This window comes from Pelodiscus sinensis, chromosome 4, assembly GCF_049634645.1.
Source record: "Pelodiscus sinensis isolate JC-2024 chromosome 4, ASM4963464v1, whole genome shotgun sequence".
NCBI classification, from domain to species: domain Eukaryota; kingdom Metazoa; phylum Chordata; order Testudines; family Trionychidae; genus Pelodiscus; species Pelodiscus sinensis.
Window position 1 is genome coordinate 10,954,221 of NC_134714.1, and position 18,556 is coordinate 10,972,776.

General features: G+C 44.7%; 1 protein-coding gene across 3 annotated transcripts in view; it reads right to left on the minus strand.

Moving 5' to 3' along the window:
• SLC35F4 (solute carrier family 35 member F4) overlaps window positions 1-18,556 on the minus strand; it is a 195,120-nt gene that overhangs the window by 32,414 nt on the left and 144,150 nt on the right. For 2 of the 3 annotated variants that reach the window (XM_075926294.1, XM_014579619.3), the window contains exons 2-3: window positions 5,291-5,479; window positions 948-1,245 (exon numbers count right to left, since the gene is read on the minus strand). In XM_075926294.1, coding sequence (XP_075782409.1) covers window positions 948-1,245; window positions 5,291-5,479 — 487 coding nt within the window. Of the gene's footprint in view, window positions 1-947; window positions 1,246-5,290; window positions 5,480-18,556 lie in introns of those variants that run through there. The other variant, XM_025190837.2, reaches the window with a different exon arrangement.

An 18,556-nucleotide genomic window follows, 5' to 3' on the forward strand; every position in this document is an offset into this window, starting at 1 on the left:
ATCCACTGCACTGCCTCTTCATCCCAAGACCCCAGCCCTGCTCGGCTTCTTCCCCCAGACCCTGACTGAGCCTTTTCGGCCTCTTCCCCCCAAAGCCTCACCCCTTCTCCGCTTCTTCCCCCAAATTAAAAAAAAAAAAAAGGGACATCACAGCTTTTCAAATGGCACCTAGATAGACAAAAGAAAATCCAGACAGGTGGCAACCCTAGATGTGTATGTCACTGCCCATATAATCTGAAATGATAACTGCAATTATATTCCCAGCATTTCTTCACTTCAGGCTAGACTGAGTTTGCTCTCAGCACGTAGCTGCATTGTGCAAAATGCAGACTAGGGAGGGAGCTGTGATTGTTTAGCTCACAAGTCCTGTCCTGGTTCTCCTAGCATGGGAGGAGGCAGCCTTCATGAGAAAGGGTTGAAATTCATCTCCTTATTCCCCCAAGGTATTCTGTGACTTGATATGTGGACAGCCTACACAGGGGAGCGCGGAAATGGTTTTCATACCATTATTCCCCTACAGGGGCGCTCAAGACAAAACCACAATCTTCCCTTCAGTAACCATCCTCCCATCTTAGAGCATCGTCTTGGCCAGCCCTGATTTATTCCATTCTGACTTTATATTAAGGTTGTATCTTACAGATTCAAATCAGGCTTACAGCAATGCAATCTATCACAGACACATCAATACAATGTATAATCCATGGTTATAAGCAACCATGTTGAACTCAATAAGAATCTATAAAAACTGACTATTTATGAAAGCCAGTGTAAAGAATCTATTAACTTCTAATAAACTATATATGAATGGCACCTTAATATAAAGTCTGGCGTTTATTCTGCCCCATATTAAAAAAGCAAACTATATAGCTAGAGTCTAAGAAAACAGCTTCCATTTGAGTCAACAGTTATGGAGCTACTTAAAGCAACAGCGTCACAATAAAACCTACCTGAATTTTTTGATGGGAGACTGCTTTTCCTGTGCAGTTGCAAGGTGCCCAGAATAATAAACGGGGAAAAACAAAATGTTCCAGTTTGTTGAAAACCAAGTCATGAAAAATGGGTAATCAAAGTTCTTATATGTGATTTTCACAATCTGTGTGGTTCCAACCCAAGAGGAGGAGACTGACAAGATTATTAGAAATCCCCAGACAACCTTAAGAAATGTAGATGTACAAGATTGACACCGGGTCTGTGCTTGGTTTTCTTGGCTGTTGTTCTCGGTGTTGTTTTGTGTCCCTTCTTCTCCTGAAAAAAAAAAAAAAGAGAGAGGAGAATTACACGCAAAATGGATCCATTTCAAGGAATTCATAATTTCGGCTAGAGAACTGGTTCATCCCTCTGAACCAATCACAATGCCCCAAGGTAAGCACTTGGAATGCTGTGTAAAGAACTACATCGGTAATAAAACAGCAGAAATTTCAAGGTGATGGGAATAATGTACAACCAAACTACAGTGGCACAAGATGAAAGAACTCCGCTACTGCCACTGTGTTGGGTCGTTCTTCTGTCAGTCAAGCCTGCAGCATACAACTGAATGTCTTTCTTAGGACCAACTACATTACAAAGCCACAACCTATGCATATTTGTTTTGTGAGCCCATAGATCTGAACCTAGGAACAAGCCTCTAAAGGGTACGTCTAGACTACACCTCTGTCAACAGAGAGATGTAGATAAGGCATGTCGAAATTGCTAATGAGATAGGGATTTAAATATCCCGCGCTTCATTAGCATAAACGGAGCTTTTTCTAAAAAAAACCAGCAGTCTAGACACGGATCTGTCGAAAATAAACCCTTTTATGAAAGATCCTGTAAACCTCATTTTTTGAGGAACACAGGATCTTTCGAAAAAGCATTTATTTTCAACAGATCCGCATCTAGACTGCTGGTTTTTTTCAGAAAAGCTCCGTTTTGAAAAAAAAGTGGTGGTCATGTTTATGCTAATGAAGCATGGAATATTTAAATCCCTGCCTCATTAGCAATTTCGACATGCCTAATCTACATCTCTCTGTCGACAGAGAGGTGTAGTCTAGACACAGCCCCAGATTCAAAGATCTTGATTCGGAAGCCACATTTTTATTTGCAAGCGTAGGGAAAAACCATTTGAAAAAGATTTCCATTTTGAAGTTCATCACAAAGGTCATTGCAGCTATAGACTTAAAAATGCAAATGGAACAAAACTAGAACTTGGCACAACCAGTCACAAAAGAAAAAACTATACAGGAAAAAGAAACAGATCTCTATCATTCCAGACTCTTGTTACTGTGGAACTACTGAAACAGCTGATACATTTTGCTCCTCCCTTGGTCTGCTGTGCCAGTTACTACTCTAGAATGCACCACGGTGGTTTGGTGTTATGAACAAAGGTGTTAATGTTAAACCCATTATACGCAGCCACTCCACCTAAACAGCAGCGACCTTAACTTCATATTTTTCCTCTCTATAGGTTTGACCAGCATATGACATTTTCTATCATGGGGATCAACTTGTTTATTTATGTTAATAGGAGCTATACATCAGCCTTGAAGATATGACAATGTAGCCTGAGTTCTGTTTTAGAATAGTTCAACAAAATAGGAAAGAAAGGCAGGATTTCAGACCAAAGCTTAACTTTCCTTGTATGCAGTTGTTTTTGATATAGGATTAACATAACATATATGTAGTGGATCAAGTTAGTAGAGGTACATTGGGGTGTGTTTGATCCTGGAAATGTTTATTTTCATTATAACAGAGAATGCATTAAAACCAAGAACTTTATAATGTGGAAACAGTGCATTTTGCAACTGTGCATTGGTCTCTTTCTAGAATATAGATGGTAAGGAGATAAACCAGCAGGAATATTAACTCCTGGTCAAATCACTCAAGTCAGAGATGTCAAAGAATATGGGCCAGTCCTTGGTCTGCACTGGACCTCCAGGTTGGGGGTTGAGCTGCATGCCAAAATCTATCCTCATAAAAGAGTTGAGTTATAGAAAACACAACAGTGAAGCCAATCCGGCAACAGCGTGTCAGACAAGGATGGCAGAGCCTTTTTCATCTCAAAGCGACAGCCATTAGCTCTTCCATTGTGTACTAGCAAAGAAAGAGTAAAATAAAATTAAAGATCTACTCATACCATGAAGAGGATAATAAGAGGGTGCTTTGAAAAGTGTGTTAAAATGACTGCATTTTTGTAAAAACGCTCTCTTTAACTGGTGGTGGGCAGGAGCCAGAACAAGACATTTTAGTCATACTCATAATGACTGACACCTACAACAGAAAGGTAAATTATAGTTTGTTTGCAAATCAGAGGTGCGGGAACAAAACATGTTATACAGCATCCACAGGTGGGACAACCTGCCAAGCAGACCTACCATGCAATTAACTCTCATTGATCTAATTGTTACAGTAATCACAGAACAACACAATTTTAAAACACTGTTGCATAAGCCCTACATTTTCCAGATACCAAACAACTATGTAATCATTATAACTACGCATGAAGTATCATTAGCATTTGGTTTAGATTTTACAGTCCCAGATTTGGAGCTTCAGAGGGGTAGCCGAGTTATTCTGTAACTGGAAATCTTAACAAATAACGAATGGTCTAGCAGCACCTTAAAGACTAACAAAACACTCACGATACCCTCTACATCAGGCATGTCAAACTTGACGCCTACTGAGGGCCACACAAATGAAAACTGCTAGCTTTCAAGGCCACCAACGAAAATGTACTTCTATCGGAAAGTCGTAATTATTTATTATTATAGATTGTTTTAGGTATATTTTATAAGATGTTGTCAGGTCTTGTTTGAAAATAATACAATAATTTGATGTGTAAAATTGCTGTTATGTGTTCATATATAATATTTTTTAATTGAAATATACATTTAAAGTACTGTACTTTTTAATTTTTTTTATGATACATAACTTGTTTTGTTCAAATAAAAACAAGTATAGACAGTGGTTAATAAACTATAACAGGCTTCTGTGAAAGTTTGAGATACTTTGTAAGTTTGAGATTTTGCATAAACATATAATTATTCGTGTGATTGCAAAAAATGGATATATTTATTGATATAAAATTAATATAATACGTTTTGTGATTTAATGTGGGAATAAATAAATAACAAACAAAATATTAAATTAAACTGAACTGAGAAGTAAATTTGAAGTGCCTGTTTCACTCCAGCTTGTTGATCTTTGGTATGGTTTCCTCTTTTTTTTTTTTAACCTATGAAGATTATGGCTTTTTTATAGTTCTAAAAATTCAGGTCTATCCCAGACTGCAAATATGAGAGGTTCAGAAACAATAAGGGAGAGACTCATATCTCAGAATAATTGCTTCAGCGTTCTCTCCCCCAGAGCCAGGCACCCCCAGCCTCTCTGCTCTAACCCAGTCTCCCTCCAGGCGCTGGCTGTGAGCAGGCGCTGGGGCGTGAGTAGTCCAGGCGTGTGGTTCAGAACCCAGTGGGCCGCACTCAGATAATTCATAAACATGTAGTCGCAGGCCACAAAATAATTCAATCGGGCCGCATGTTTGACATGCTTAATCTACATGTTCTGTCAGTCTTTAAGGTGCTGCTAGACCATTTGTTGTTTTTCAAGTTTTTCCAGATTTGGAGGTTAATGAAAAACAACAGATACACTCATTGTGAGTTCTTGCTTGGTTCAAAAAGTTACATGGGTCCCGGGTTTAATTGTTCTAATAGAGTAGAAGAGTCAGTAGCATATAAATTCCTTTGAAAATCCATGGGATTTCGGCTCCTAAATCAATAAAGCACTGCAGAAGTCTCATCCACCAACAAGGATAAAAAAAACCCAATAACAATTCTGAATAATGAGTCTGGGACCTAGAGTCTGAGAGGGTGGCCTACAGACAATGTTCCCTCTAATTTGTTCCATCTGTGTGAGGAATAAATTTTGTTGTGTGCATCAAGGCATGTGTGGATGTGCACCCCCAGTAGAAACACGTGCTGACAGCTGTGGGCGCTTTGTAAGACTTAACTTGGGTGTTATTTGTCATCCTTTAAAGGTCTTCTGTGTCTATTGGGCGTATGCATCCAGCTTCTCAGATACTAAAACACATTCAGGACCATGCCTTCTCCCCCCCCCCCCCCCCCCCGCGCTACTCTTCTCCCCTCCAAACCCCAATTTGCAAAGAAAAGGCTTTCGTGTGGCTGTGCGGCCCATGGCACAGGAGACCACGTCAATGCTTTCTGGCTTTGCCCCAACCACGGCATCCTTCCGAGACAGAGGAAGGCAGCCTATCGTAGGCCTCGCGCCCTGCCGGAGACGCGGCTCATGTGCCTACCTGATCGGATCTGCCCCTCGACTCTGCTGTGCCGGCAGACTCCAGAGGGGCTTCGACTCTGCAGCTCAAGAATGGGAGCAGAAGAGTCTTCCACAGCAGATAAAGGGGAGAGCTGCCTACTGATGCCGCTGCGCGTGCTGGGGCAGTTGACTCCCGGCTTGCATCGGGTGACCGATGATCGTGAGGCACCTGAGAAGAAAGAGGTTGCATCAGTTTGAGGGTAAGTTCCCTTGTGGAAAAGCAGTGGTGGGTTTTCAAACATCCTGACAGTGAAATGCATACGAACGACTCATTAAGGAAGGGGGCACACCACAATCAGTAGAGTGCCCATTGGGCAAAAATGAATTCTCAACCTTCTCCCCCCCTATACAGAAGTGCACTACGACAATTAACTGCTTTTCTTGAAGGAATGAGAGCCCTAAAGGGGAGCACATTGCTAGCAACCATGCGCCGTCCGTTGGGCGTGAACAGTCAAAGAGACATTTGTACTCACATGGGCCCTTCCTGACCACTGACACGGGCAAAGGGAGAGGACACTACTTCCTTATGGCATGGGAAGGGATTTGGGGGAGGGGAATGATCCTCCACAGGTGTCACTGATGACAGCCTTACAAGAGGAAAGTTTCCTCTTTGCTACATCCTGCACAATGTCCCACCATTGGTACTTGAAGTCCTCGATGTTCTGCAGAATGAAACTGAAGCCAGTGATAACTCTTTGCAACTAGGACAACCGTTAGATCATTGCTTTTACGACCAGGTCCAGTTAGGGCACTGAAATGCCTTCTGGCATATCACATTGGAGCCACAAGTCTTCAGAGAAGTTGTCTTTTCTCCTTCACCTGGATGGAACCACCACAAATGTGGAATAGATGTCTATCCCTAGGAGGCTGGAGAAGAGGTGGAAGGTGGCAGGTTAAGACCCAGAACCCAGAATCAACCGAATGTTAGGTTGCCACCGTTTTTGCTGCTGAGGAAGACACCATGTTCTATGAGCAAGAACTTGCAGGAGAGAATGAAAAACCAGTAGGTGACAGAGGAGAACGGACAAATCAGCATGATGGTCTAAATCTGGCCAACTAAGACTGGCCCTTCTCTTCCACGTGATGAGTGTCTTGCACAGATTCACAATTTTATTTTAGGCTGGGGGTTTCTTTAACCTGTCATCATACAAGTAGCACATAAGGGTCTCCTCTGTTACTAAAGCAAGCTCACATGGAATAGGGAAATGTACGACATTCATTAGTTAATTGTGGCTGGCTATTCACATCCCTAACAGCTTTTTTTTTTCTCAACAGGTACCTGTATTAGCCAATCCCACAGTGTTATTTACACTTACACTGGCAGCCACTGGCTTTGCCAGGACTCTAGTGGCCTTGGCATGCTAACCAAATCTGTTTTCCAATGTAACTAAACCAAAAACCTGCTTGTAAGATGCCAACATCCTTCTTACATAAACAGCAAGCATCACTCAGGCTTCTTTTTGGGCAGCTAGTTCCACGCCCAACAGTGCACCAGGGCACCTAGACACAGAGGAACATCTGGCAGAGCTCACAAAACAAGTCACATCCTTCTCTGGGTTGGGTGTTCCATGTTCTTTAGGGAGTCATCAAATGAAATGCAACCCCATGCTCTGCGTGACTCTAGACTCTATTAGACGCTAGGAGTGGGCAGCAGTATATGGATCACTTGATGACTCTCTGTACTGTTCCATTTCCTGTAATGCACTGTTGGAAGACAGGATAGTGGGCCAGATGGACAATTGGTCTGACGAGATGGGCCTGTTCTTATGAGTTCTGTAGCTGGTAAAATTATCCTATAAATACTCCCACTTAAAACGTGTAACTATGGGAGCACACCTTCTATGGTGAATATGGGAGAATATAATAACACTTCTCCAAACAGTCCCCCAGAGACTTGTGTAAATCTTTATCCTGTACTGCATTATTATTGGTTTACAGCCGTAAACCCGACTGATATTAGTTATTTAGTCTCCTGAATGTATTTCATAACAAAGCAAAGTGCAGTCACGCAACTGACTATACAATTATCAGCACTGTAACCTTCACTTTGACAGCCAGACTCTCCATGTCCTCCCTCCTAGCCTTGTTTTTCCCTGCCTCGTAAAGAGGACTGCTATCATGTACTTGTAAGGAGGCTGCACTCGCTTCTCATGGCATAGAACATGTCCCTGCATTCTCTCTCTGTCTGACTATGGTGGGTCTTCGCTGACTCGGCCCTCTGGCCAAAGCCATACACAGTCAGATAAAAGCAAAGCAAAACCCCTTTCAGGGGTATAAATCCAAGAGGGGCCTCTCTGAGTGCTCTTTATAATGTCTTGCTTAGCTTGCTCCACCCCAGGGCTTCTTCCTGGAAGCAATGTCTTCACCCTCTCATGGCCTTTCTGGTCCCAGCTCTTCACTTGGGACACAAAGAGTTTTGTTCTCCCTCTGAGGTTCCACAGTGGCCAGACCACAGCCCATAATGGCTAACAGTGGCTAATAGCCCTGTAGGCTGTGCTCTTGTGCAGCCACTCAGGAGAGATTTTAATGACACCCAGCTGATTAGCAGAGTACCCACAGCTAAGGTTTGTGTTTCTACTGGTGATACATACGCTTTGGTGCACATAAACATTTATTCTGCACATGGATGGAAAAGATTAAAGGAACATTGGCTAGGGGGTGGGACCTAGGCCTGCCCACTACTCCAGGTTCCAGCCCAGGAGCCCTATAGATAGCAGCTGTCGTCGTTACCCTTTATCTAAATTGTGCTGCTATTCTAATTCCTTGGGCTACTTTTCCATGGTCCTGCACTGTCTACACCCTTACTTCAGGGCATTGTCCCAAAGGAGCTCCTGCAAACATGCTCAGGGCTCCTGGCTTTTCCAAGATTCTGGCAGCACTACCTCATCTGAGGTCTTGAAGCAACTTCAACCAGCCACCATCCATTCACACTCTCCCAGTTCAAGCAAGGATCTGAACTGGTTCTGGCCCTACAGCTCTTCTTATACTGATCTGCTGGGCCCTGATTGGTTATATCCCACACAGCTATGTCTAGGCAGCTTGGAGGACCTCTCTACTGCCCTCTTTTGGGGCAGAGTGCATCAGGACCACAAGACCTCCTCCAGCAGAGGGCCTCAGGGCCCCATCCACCCTGTCACAGTACCTCATAAGAGATAGGAACAGTTTGTAAAACTCTTTGAAGGTGAAGAGCACAACATATGTACTAAGTATTCACAGACACTTACCTTCCTTCCTTCCCTCCCCCCCTGCATCCCCCTCCTGTTCTGCAATGTGATTTGTCCTTTTCATATTTGTTCATTTTTTTTTAATTGTATCCTTTGGTATATATGGTTGTGACTACTTTCTTCCACTATTTGATCTGAGGAAGTGGGTCTGGCCCACGAAAGCTCATCATCTAATAAACCATCTTGTTAGTCTTTAAAGTGCTACATTGTCCTGCATTTTGCTTCAGCTACCCCAGACTAACACGGCTACATCTCTATCACTACTAAGTATTGTGATTGATTTAGAACATTTCACTCATACAACAGAGCACAATGACTTACTCTACAATAGTCAAAGGATACTTGCAACATCCACAGTCTGAAATCCAATGAGATAAACTGACCTATACTTTTAAGCCTAAATTTTCAGAAGTCACTAGTGATTTTTGGAGTCCAGTATTAAAGCATCTTAAAAAAGCCTTATTTTTCATGCTATGCACCCACCCTCTGAAAATGAGCTTATTAAAATGAGGATAAAATAGAAATAGGCATCACAAAGTAATTGCACACAGCTCACATCCCAATCCATAACCCAGATCTAGTGCCATATAAAGCACAGGGATTTGGCTCAGTAGGAGCTTGGTGAAGTATTTGTAACTAAAACTACAGAAAGTTTTTTTTCTTACATACGCATACAAACAGCTCCTAATTATTTAGATGCTGCATAACAATGTGGCATCAATCTTTTTGCACATGTTGGGAATCTTGAGCAGCTGAGACTGAAATTGCCAATTAAGAGACCATATTTAATTTGAAGACCTTCCTTGTTTTAGTGCAATAGTCTTTCCTGATTTTCGAGAACAATTGGGTAGCACAGCAATTAATCAATAATTCATTCTTACAGTGGGAAAGTTTTGGACTATGTCACTTTAGGCCACTGAATCTAAATATATTTCAAGGATATGTTTTGACTGTGAAGGTGAGCAGAAACATTCCCGTTAATTTATCTAAGGCCACTATTTTTTAGTAGCCAGGTCAACAAATTACACATTGCTATACCATGTAAAGAAATCCCACACATTGTTTTGCAGATCACAGATGCCTACATGCACCGTGGTACCTCCAGCTCATATTAGAAGAACTCAAAAACAGAGCTTGCATAGCTACAAATCTACATAGAACAGTTTCGTTCACCGAACGGTTCAGTGCACCAGCATAACAAGAGCAGTGTTTACAACATGGATATATATTCTCCTCTCTCTCTATGAATCGTCACATGTGGCTATCGAGGTATATACTATGGATGTGGCCACATGGCTGCCTAGAGGAATGAGCCCATCTTTGCCCTGGCAGCTCCTGACTACGGCAAAATCGGGCGGGCTTCCCCAGTAGACCGTAGACAAGCAAGGGATGAGGGAGCGAAACAGGGTGGTTTTATGGCTCTGCCCTCCCATGTCAGAGGTGGACTGGTAAACGAGGGATGTGAGCCATACCCCCCAAAAGGGGGGAACAACTTGCCCTTTCCTTAGAGCCCCTAAAAGCCAACTGGCAAAGGGTTCACTGTCATGGAGCTGCAATTCCCAGCTGGCCTGACAAACTGACCACACTTAACACATCGCTGTCATAGTTTAAATGTCATGTGCGGTAACAAATGACCACAGTGGTTCTCCTGAGCACTGTAGGACTGCCAGGCAAAGACGCTGAATGTACATACACTTGAACCTCTTTAAATCCAATAACCCTGGGAAAGAGGGATTGCCAGATTAAAGGTATTTCCAGGCCAGGGAGGGAGGGATGGAAATGCAAGGAGATGGTGGTGGTGGTGGTAAGGGGATTTAGTTGGTGCTCTGTGTCCCCTGCTGCTTCTAGCACCACACCCACCATTACGGCAGGGGAAAGCCTTCGGCAGAGCATGTCACTGCGCTGCCATTCCCCCAGATGGAGGGGAAAGGGAAGTAGCAGCACACTGAGCCATTTCTGCCTCTGCCCGCCAGGGTCTGTATCATGGGTGCTCCCAAATTAGGGACACCCGGAGCACGGCGGTTATAGTGTACTAAAAATATGTTTAAACGATGTAATTAGGCAGAGTCGATATTTTTTCCCCCAGACCAAAGAATGCTGAGACCTCTGAGGTACATTGATCGGGGATAAGACAAATACGATGGAAGCTCATTTGCATCTGAGGAAAACCGGAAGAATAAGTTAACAGGAGGATGAAATCGCAGCATGGTGTCAAAGTGCCCCGAAAACACAAAGCAGCAGGACACAAGGAGCTTATCTAAAGGTACCTTTCAAAGGAAATAAGGTTTGCTGGACTATGAGACGGGACAGGAGCCTTTTGGTTATCCATCACTGAGGTAGCAAAAAGGACAACACTTTTTGTATCCATTAAAGTTTGATCCCCGGCCCTGAGGACTGTGGCTGCTGAGAGATTGCTTTAGGTTAGAAACCTATCTTAGACAAGCTTTCAGCCCGTTAGTGATCAGTATTTGGCTTGTAGAGCTGCCCATGAAAGCTCATGAAACCATCTACATGTTTCGTTAGCCTATAAAGTGCTACCAGACCATTTGTAGTTTAGTCCCTTAAAAGTGTGTTCTGTTTCCGTTTTATTTGTAAGCATCACTGTTTCTATTATTCTTACTCAATACTTACTTGAATCTCTGTTCTTGCTTAAGAATTCTACCTCTTTTACCAGAAGGTCTTCTCAGAACTGTGATACTAAGTAGCACATACCTTCCCAGTTGAATCAAGCAAGCTTTTGCATATGAAGTTTCTTTAGAAGCAGCGGACTTAAAAATTACTGAGAGTATCTAGTGACAGGGACTGCACTCTCCAGGCAGCTCTTCTAGGAAGTTTGGGAACAGAGGTGCATCAAGTATTAACATGCGAGGCAAAGTAAGGGCTGGCAGACTGCTGGGCAGTTTGGCTGGGGTGGCTGGCAGTCTGAGCATTGTGATCCAGTGTAGCACTAGGAAATCTCTCTCTAACAGAGAGTAACATATCCAACAGAGCACAAGAGGGAGGCTAGGAGGAACTGTGACATCAAGAGGGGTCTCCAGGGCTGGCATTGGCCCAGTGCAGTTTAGGTAGTCATCATCTGCACAGAGCTCTATCTTGTTATGTACTTCCTGGGCCATCATTACTGAGGATATATCTACACTGCACCGCTATTCTGGAATAACAACACTAGCGTCCACACAGCCATTGCATTACTGCGGAAGAAAATCGAAATAACGGAGGGCTTTTTCCAACATTGGTAAACCTCATTCCACGAGGAATAACGCCTCTTCTGAAAAAGCTCTTTTGGAACAGGGTGTGTGTGGACACTCCACTGCTGCTATGTCGAAATATCTCCTCACTAGGGCCATTCTAAGTTATTCCTCCCCAGTGCCTCCTGGGGCTCTAAACTGAGATAGCACATCCACATTAGGGGAGCCTGCCTTGGACTAATTTTGAGGATTCTCTGTAGTGTGGATGCTCTATTTCAAAATAAGCTATTCCAGAAGATATCTTCCAGAATAGCTTTTTCCAAAATAAGCTTGCAGTGTAGACATACCCTGAGTGCCTACAATCATCAATAGTTAATGATTTACCTTCGCAACACCTCCCATGAATTATTAGTCCCATTTTACAGACAAGGAACTGACACACCCCCAATTCTGTGTCTGCCACAGACCACTACATTGTACCCCGTCTGCCTGATGGGAATACCTCCATCAGTTCCTTTCTTCAGAATCCCTGCTCTTCCTCTCAGAGCGCCTCGCATTCTGCCACGCTAATAATCACTCCCAGTGAGACAGATCCATCTCCAAACCACGCCATAGGATTTTGGGGCTTAGTTTCAGTGACTTTTTGGAGGTTTTTCCTCCCATGCCCACGTGATTTCTCTCCTCTGACATGCTTTTTCTGTTGCAAATGCCGTTGGTTATGGACAGGAGGTAAGATTCACGGAGACAAGCAGTGAAGCAGAAAGCTGTATTCTGTCATGTTCGGCTCACCCTCCCCATTTCTCAATGACTTGCAGTTTCAGACGGTAAAAAGCAGATTTTGCAAAGAAGAACATGGAGTTAGTGTAATTGTCCATACACACTGCCTAGCAAAACCATTCTCACATGACTACTTTACATTAGCTACTGGCAACTATTGCATAATCTGTAATTTACTGTGTCCTAAACCCTCCCCAGACTTCAGCAGAATAGAGTAACACAAGGGATGAATCTAGCCAATGATCTTACATACATACCATACAATTTATGGTAATAGATATCGGGGCTGATCTCCCAAACAGCAGAAAAGCCGCAAGACTGCTTTAATGCTCTGCTTTGATTATTCAAGTAAGAAAATGGTTAATGCATGATCCTCAATGGCTGATTGGCTCCTTTGAGGATTCCTTTCGTATTCTGCCATTCATGAATTTCCAAAAACAGACGTACAGCCACTCCCCGAGTTACGACCACCTCCACTTACAACCATCCGCACTTACGACCAAAGTAGTCATAAATGAGGATCCGAGTTACGAACGGCGATCCGCACTTACGAACAGCGCGGTCACCATGTAACTCTATGGGATCCAAGTTACGAACACTTCGAGTTACGGACCAAGTGTTGTTCGTAACTCGAGGAGTGGCTGTAAATCCAAAACATGCAGCTCAATTCTGTTGTGTACCTTACTCTCCTAAGTAACTAGATTACTTGTGTCAGTAACAGTTGCAGGATGGGTCTCTTACACCAGGTGCTTAAGTCTAAGAGTTTGTAGATTAACTCTAAGAGAGTGTGCCCTGCTGCAACAATAAGAGGGAATAAATCCCCTCTCTAGATCCCTGATGCACTTACATAGTCTATGCCCAGATTGAAGATCCTAGACATAGGGAAGGAGATTGCAGCAGATACAAGTGAGGACGGAGTGGGAAGAGTCATGAATTTACCCTCCTCCCCCCACCCCTCCATTTGCTCATGGAGTACTGAAGACAAGTATAGTGATTTACTCACCCCCAGTACAGCTCACCCAAAGCTGCTCGCAAGAGTCTGTATTACTGTGCAGATGGGTATTGATCTCCCCCCCAGCTTCAAAACCCATTGAAGCACTAAGTATAAAAATGTCTCCATTGTGTAAAAAATGGAGCAGCATTTTCATACCAATGAGCTACAAAAACACATTCTGGAAGGTGAGGTGGTTCAGCAAGATGGATTGGCTCAATTCCTCAAGAGTATCTACTACAGGAAGCATATCAGATCAGCCTGGAATCACCTCATTTGCTTAGGATTTCAGTGTCATGGTGACAGAGCTAGCTGCATTCTTGCCTCCTTCTCTGGTCTCTCGGAGTGCACCTGCCTTAGCCTGCAGGCCTTGTGCCCATCCTGGGATGGAATTCTGGGATTCCTCCACTGGATGTTAGGTGACAGTACACAGAGGATCTATAATGCTTGCCCAGTTGGGCTGGCTGGGTTCATCACCAGCTGGAAGCCTTTTTTGGGAGCTCTGGCCAGTGGCACATGCAGTGACCAGGCACTTTTCTTTCTCTTAACAGTAGGAACAATAGATAGCAAAAGAGTGAAAGGTTTTTAACACAAGGTCTACATGCCTGCCTACCTTACCCTGTGGCCGGCCGGCCCTAAGCAGAGACTCTCTTCATTGTCTCTTCCAACAGGGACCCATACCCTAACTTGAGAAGGAACACTCTTATCCTCCCAGATGCCCTTTGTCTCAGACATTTGATCCTCCTGTGTTTGTTACCTGGGATCCTTTCCCTTGGCAAGCGAGGCTGGTGAGCTCTGCAGGTAGTCAGAGGTAGAACCTCAAAGCAAATGGCCCCTGAAGGGGGTCCTGGCATTGGCCAATGGGTGGCATTCTGAAACCAGGGATGTCTCTGGTCGCCAGCTGCTGGCCTCTTGCCCCTTTCCCCCAGCTGTGCGAGGGAGGCATGTGACTCTTCATGCTCCTCCCCCCTGCCCCACATCACCACTGGCTCAATCTTGGTACACGTTCAAATATGCCACAGCTTGGCGGTAAATCGGAATAGGCCCCTTCTGAGCCACCAGGAACACATGGGCTACGTCTACACGGCAGGTTTTTTGCGCAAGAACAACTGTTCTTGCGCAAAAACTTGAGGAGCATCTACATTGCACGTGCATTCGTGTGCAAGTAAATTTACAGTAAAGCGTTGGAACAGAGGGCTTCTTGCACAAGAGTTATTACTCTCCCCATGAGGAATAAGCCCTCTTGCACAAGAGCTGCGGTTTCACACGGTTCTGCACATGCGCAGATTGCTCTGCACCAGCTCTTCCGGGTTGTAATCTACTCACCACGGGCGAGTAGATTACATTATTTGTCGAGCTCTGCCTATGACTAAAATGGCCATCGGACCTTTCTTGCGCAAGAGAGTGTCCACACTTCCATACAGTGAACTGCTTGGTAATAATGACCATAAATGCAATTAAATTTAACATTCATGTAGGGGGTGGGGGAGGTCTGCTGGGAGGCCCTCCCCCAGCAGACCAGGGAGACGCGCAGCGGCTTTTCTCGCCGCGGCTTTGCTCCGCGTCTCCCTAGTCTGCTGGGAGGGCCCCCCTCCCCCTCCCCCCAGCAGACCAGGGAGACGCGCAGCGGCTTTTCTCACCACAGCTTTGCTCCGCGGCTTTGTTCCACGAGGCGTACAGCTAGTTCGGATTAGGAAGCCTAATCCGAACTAGCTAGTCCATGCCGCATGTAGCCGCGCGGCACAGGGTCCGAACTAGCCGGCATTTAAAAATGGCGCCGGCCGGCTTTATGCAAATGAAGCCCAGGAAATTCAAATCCCGGGCTTCATTTGCAACTCCGTATGACTACATTACCCCCCCTAGTTCGAACTAGGGGGGTAGTGTAGACATACCCTAAGTCTCAGTAGAAGCTTTGTCACTATGGCTGTGTCTAGACTGGCAAGTTTTTCCACAAAAGCAGCTGCTTTTGCGGAAAATCTTGCCAGCTCTCTACACTGGCCACTTGAATTTCCGCAAGAACACTGACTTCCTACTGTCTGAAATCAGTGCTTCTTGCGGAAATACTATGCTGCTCCCGTTCGGGCAAAAGTCCTTTTGCACAAAAGCTTTTCCGCAAAAGGGCCAGTGTAGACAGCTCAGATTTGTTTTTCGCAAAAAAGCCCCGATGGCGAAAACGTCGATTGGGGCTTTTTTGCGGAAAAGTGCGTCTAGATTGGCACGGACGCTTTTCCGCAAAAAGTGCTTTTGCGGAAAAGCGTCCGTGCCAATCTAGACGCTCTTTTCCGCAAATGCTTTTAACGGAAAACTTTTCCGTTAAAAGCATTTCCGTAAAATCATGCCAGTCTAGACATAGCCCTTATGTATATTATGTTTTCAATGTGCATGACTTTGCATTTATCAACAATGAATTTCATCTGCCATTTTGTTGCCCACTCAGCCGATTCTATCAGACTTCTTTGTAACTCTTTGCTGTTAGCTTTGGACTTAACTATTTTGAGTAATTTTGTATCATCTGCAAATTTTGCCACGTTATTGCCATCCACTTCATACATATTGAACACTATTTATCCCACTCAGATCCTTGGGGGAACCAACCAGTTACTTACCTCTCTATCCACTGTGAAAACACTGTTTATTCCTTCCCTTTGTTTCCTATCTTTTTAACTACAGCCAGTAAATGGTGGACCCCGAGTTACGAACGCGATCCGCGCTTACGAACAGCGCGGTCGCATGTAACTCTATGGGGTCCGACTTACGAACAAGCCGAGTTACGACCAATTGCTTGGTCCATAACCGGTTCGTAAGTCGGAGAGAGGCTGTAGTTATTGATCCACTAGAGAACCTTCCCTCTTATCCCATGACAGCTTTCTTTGCTTAAGAGCCTTTTGTGAGGGACCCTGTCAAAGCTTTTTGAAAATCCAAGTACACTATGCCCATTGGATCACCCCTGTCCACATGCTTGTTGACACTTTCAGAGAATTCTAGTACAGGTTGGACCTCCCTGGTTTGGCACCCTCAGGACCTGAGCTGTCCCAAACCAGAGAGTTGCCGGATCAGGGGAGGTCAGTGCTCCTCTTCTGGCTGCCTGCTCCCAGGCTCCTCTTCCTGGTCTCCCTGCCCTGCCCTGGCCCCTCTAATGTGACCCGGCTGGGGCTCCCGAACCCCAGCTGGGACCACCTAGCCACTGCAGCTGCGCTGCTGCAGGGTGTTCCCCAGAAGGGGCCGCCCGGCCACCTCGCCCCTCTACTAGGGCCGGCCTTGCTGGGGCCGGCGATTCCTGGGGTTCCCTGAAAGGGCCGTCTGCCTCTGCCAGCCCCATTTCACAGGGGCGTTCTTAGCCAGTGCTGCCCAGTCACCCCAGCTCTGCTGTCACCAGGGGTTTTCCGGAGTTCCAGTAGGGGCTGCCTGGCTACTTCTGGCCCTGTTCCTGCCAGAGGCTCCCTAGCCAGGCCTCCCACCACCAGCAGCCCCTCTGTAGCCATGGGTTCCTCGGCTCGGGCCAGGATTCCCCAGCTGCCTGGCCCAGCTGACACTGAGGATTCCCCTGCCCCTAGCTGGGGTTCCCCAGCCACACCTACCCCATTGATGTCGGAGGTTCCCAGCCTGGCCCAGCTGCTGTTGATCCGGCCTGAGCTCCCTAGCCCCTATCTTGTCTCCCACTGCTGCCTCCTGTGCTCTTTGGTCACGCAACATCCATGGCCCTGCCGGACCATGGATGTTGCCGAACCAGAGAGTCCCGGATTTGGGAGGTTCGGCCTGTAGATAGGTGAGGCATGACTCTTCCCCAACATACGATGTTCATTTTTGTGTCTGATAATTCTGTTCTTTACTATACATTGAACAGAATTGCCTGGTCTTGAAGTTAGCCTTACCAGCCTGTAATCACCAGGATCACCTCTCAAGTCTTTTTCAACAATCAGTGTTACATGAGCTATCTTCCAGTCTTCTGGCACAAGAGGCTGATTTAAGCCATGGGTTACATACCACAGTTAGTAGTTCTACAATTTCATGTAAAAGTCCCTTCAGAACGCTTGAATAAATACTGTCTGGCCCTGGTGACTTACTGCTGTTTAATTTATCAATTTGTCCCCAAACCTCCTCCACTGACACCTCAATCTGGGACTGTTCCTCAGATCTGTCACCTAGAAAGAATAGCCGTGTTATAGCTATCTCCCTCACATCCTCTTCAGTGAAGACCAAAGCAAAGAATTCATTTTGCTTCTTTACAATGGCCTTCTCTTCGTTGAATGCTTCTTTATCACCTCAATTGTCCAGTCGTCCCACTGATTGGCAGGGTTCCTGCTCCTGGTGTTCTTAAAAATAATTTTGCCGTTAGTTTTTGTCTCTTTTTCTAGTAGCTTTTCACAGTCTCTTTTGGCCTGCCTAATTCATACTTTTACACTTGACTTGCCAGGACTTATGTTCCTTTCTATTCTCCTTGGCATTTGACTTTCATTTTTTAAAGCATGCCTTTTTGGCTCTATCTCTTTTATTTGTTTAGCCAAGGTAACTTTTTTGTGTGGATCTCTTGCTGCTTTCTTTAAATTATTATTTGGGATGTACATTTCATTTGAGCCCCTATTACAGTGTTTTTGTAAAAAAAAAAAAAAAAAAAAAGCTTCAGTGCAGCTTGTGGGCATTTCACTCTTGTGACTGCTCCTTTTAATTTCTGTTTAGTCTCCTCATTTTTGTGTAGTGGCCCTTTATGACGTTAAAAGCTACTGAAGTGGGTCTCTTTGGTATTTCCCCCACCCCCTACATGAATGTTAAACTTAATTGCATTTATGGTCACTATTACCAAGCAGTTCACTGTATTCACCTCTTGGACTAAATCCTGTACACCGCTCAGATTAAATAAAAAATGATACTCTTCCCTTGTGAGTTTCAGACCACTCCAAGATGTTGTCATTAATGGTGTCTAGCAATTTTCTCTCTGCATCTCGTTCTGAGGTGATGTGTTCTCAGTCAATAAGAGGATAGCTGAAATCCCCTATTATTATTGGGGTTATTATTGGTTTTGTAGCCTCTCTAGCCTACCAGAGCATTTCACAGTCACTACAGCCATC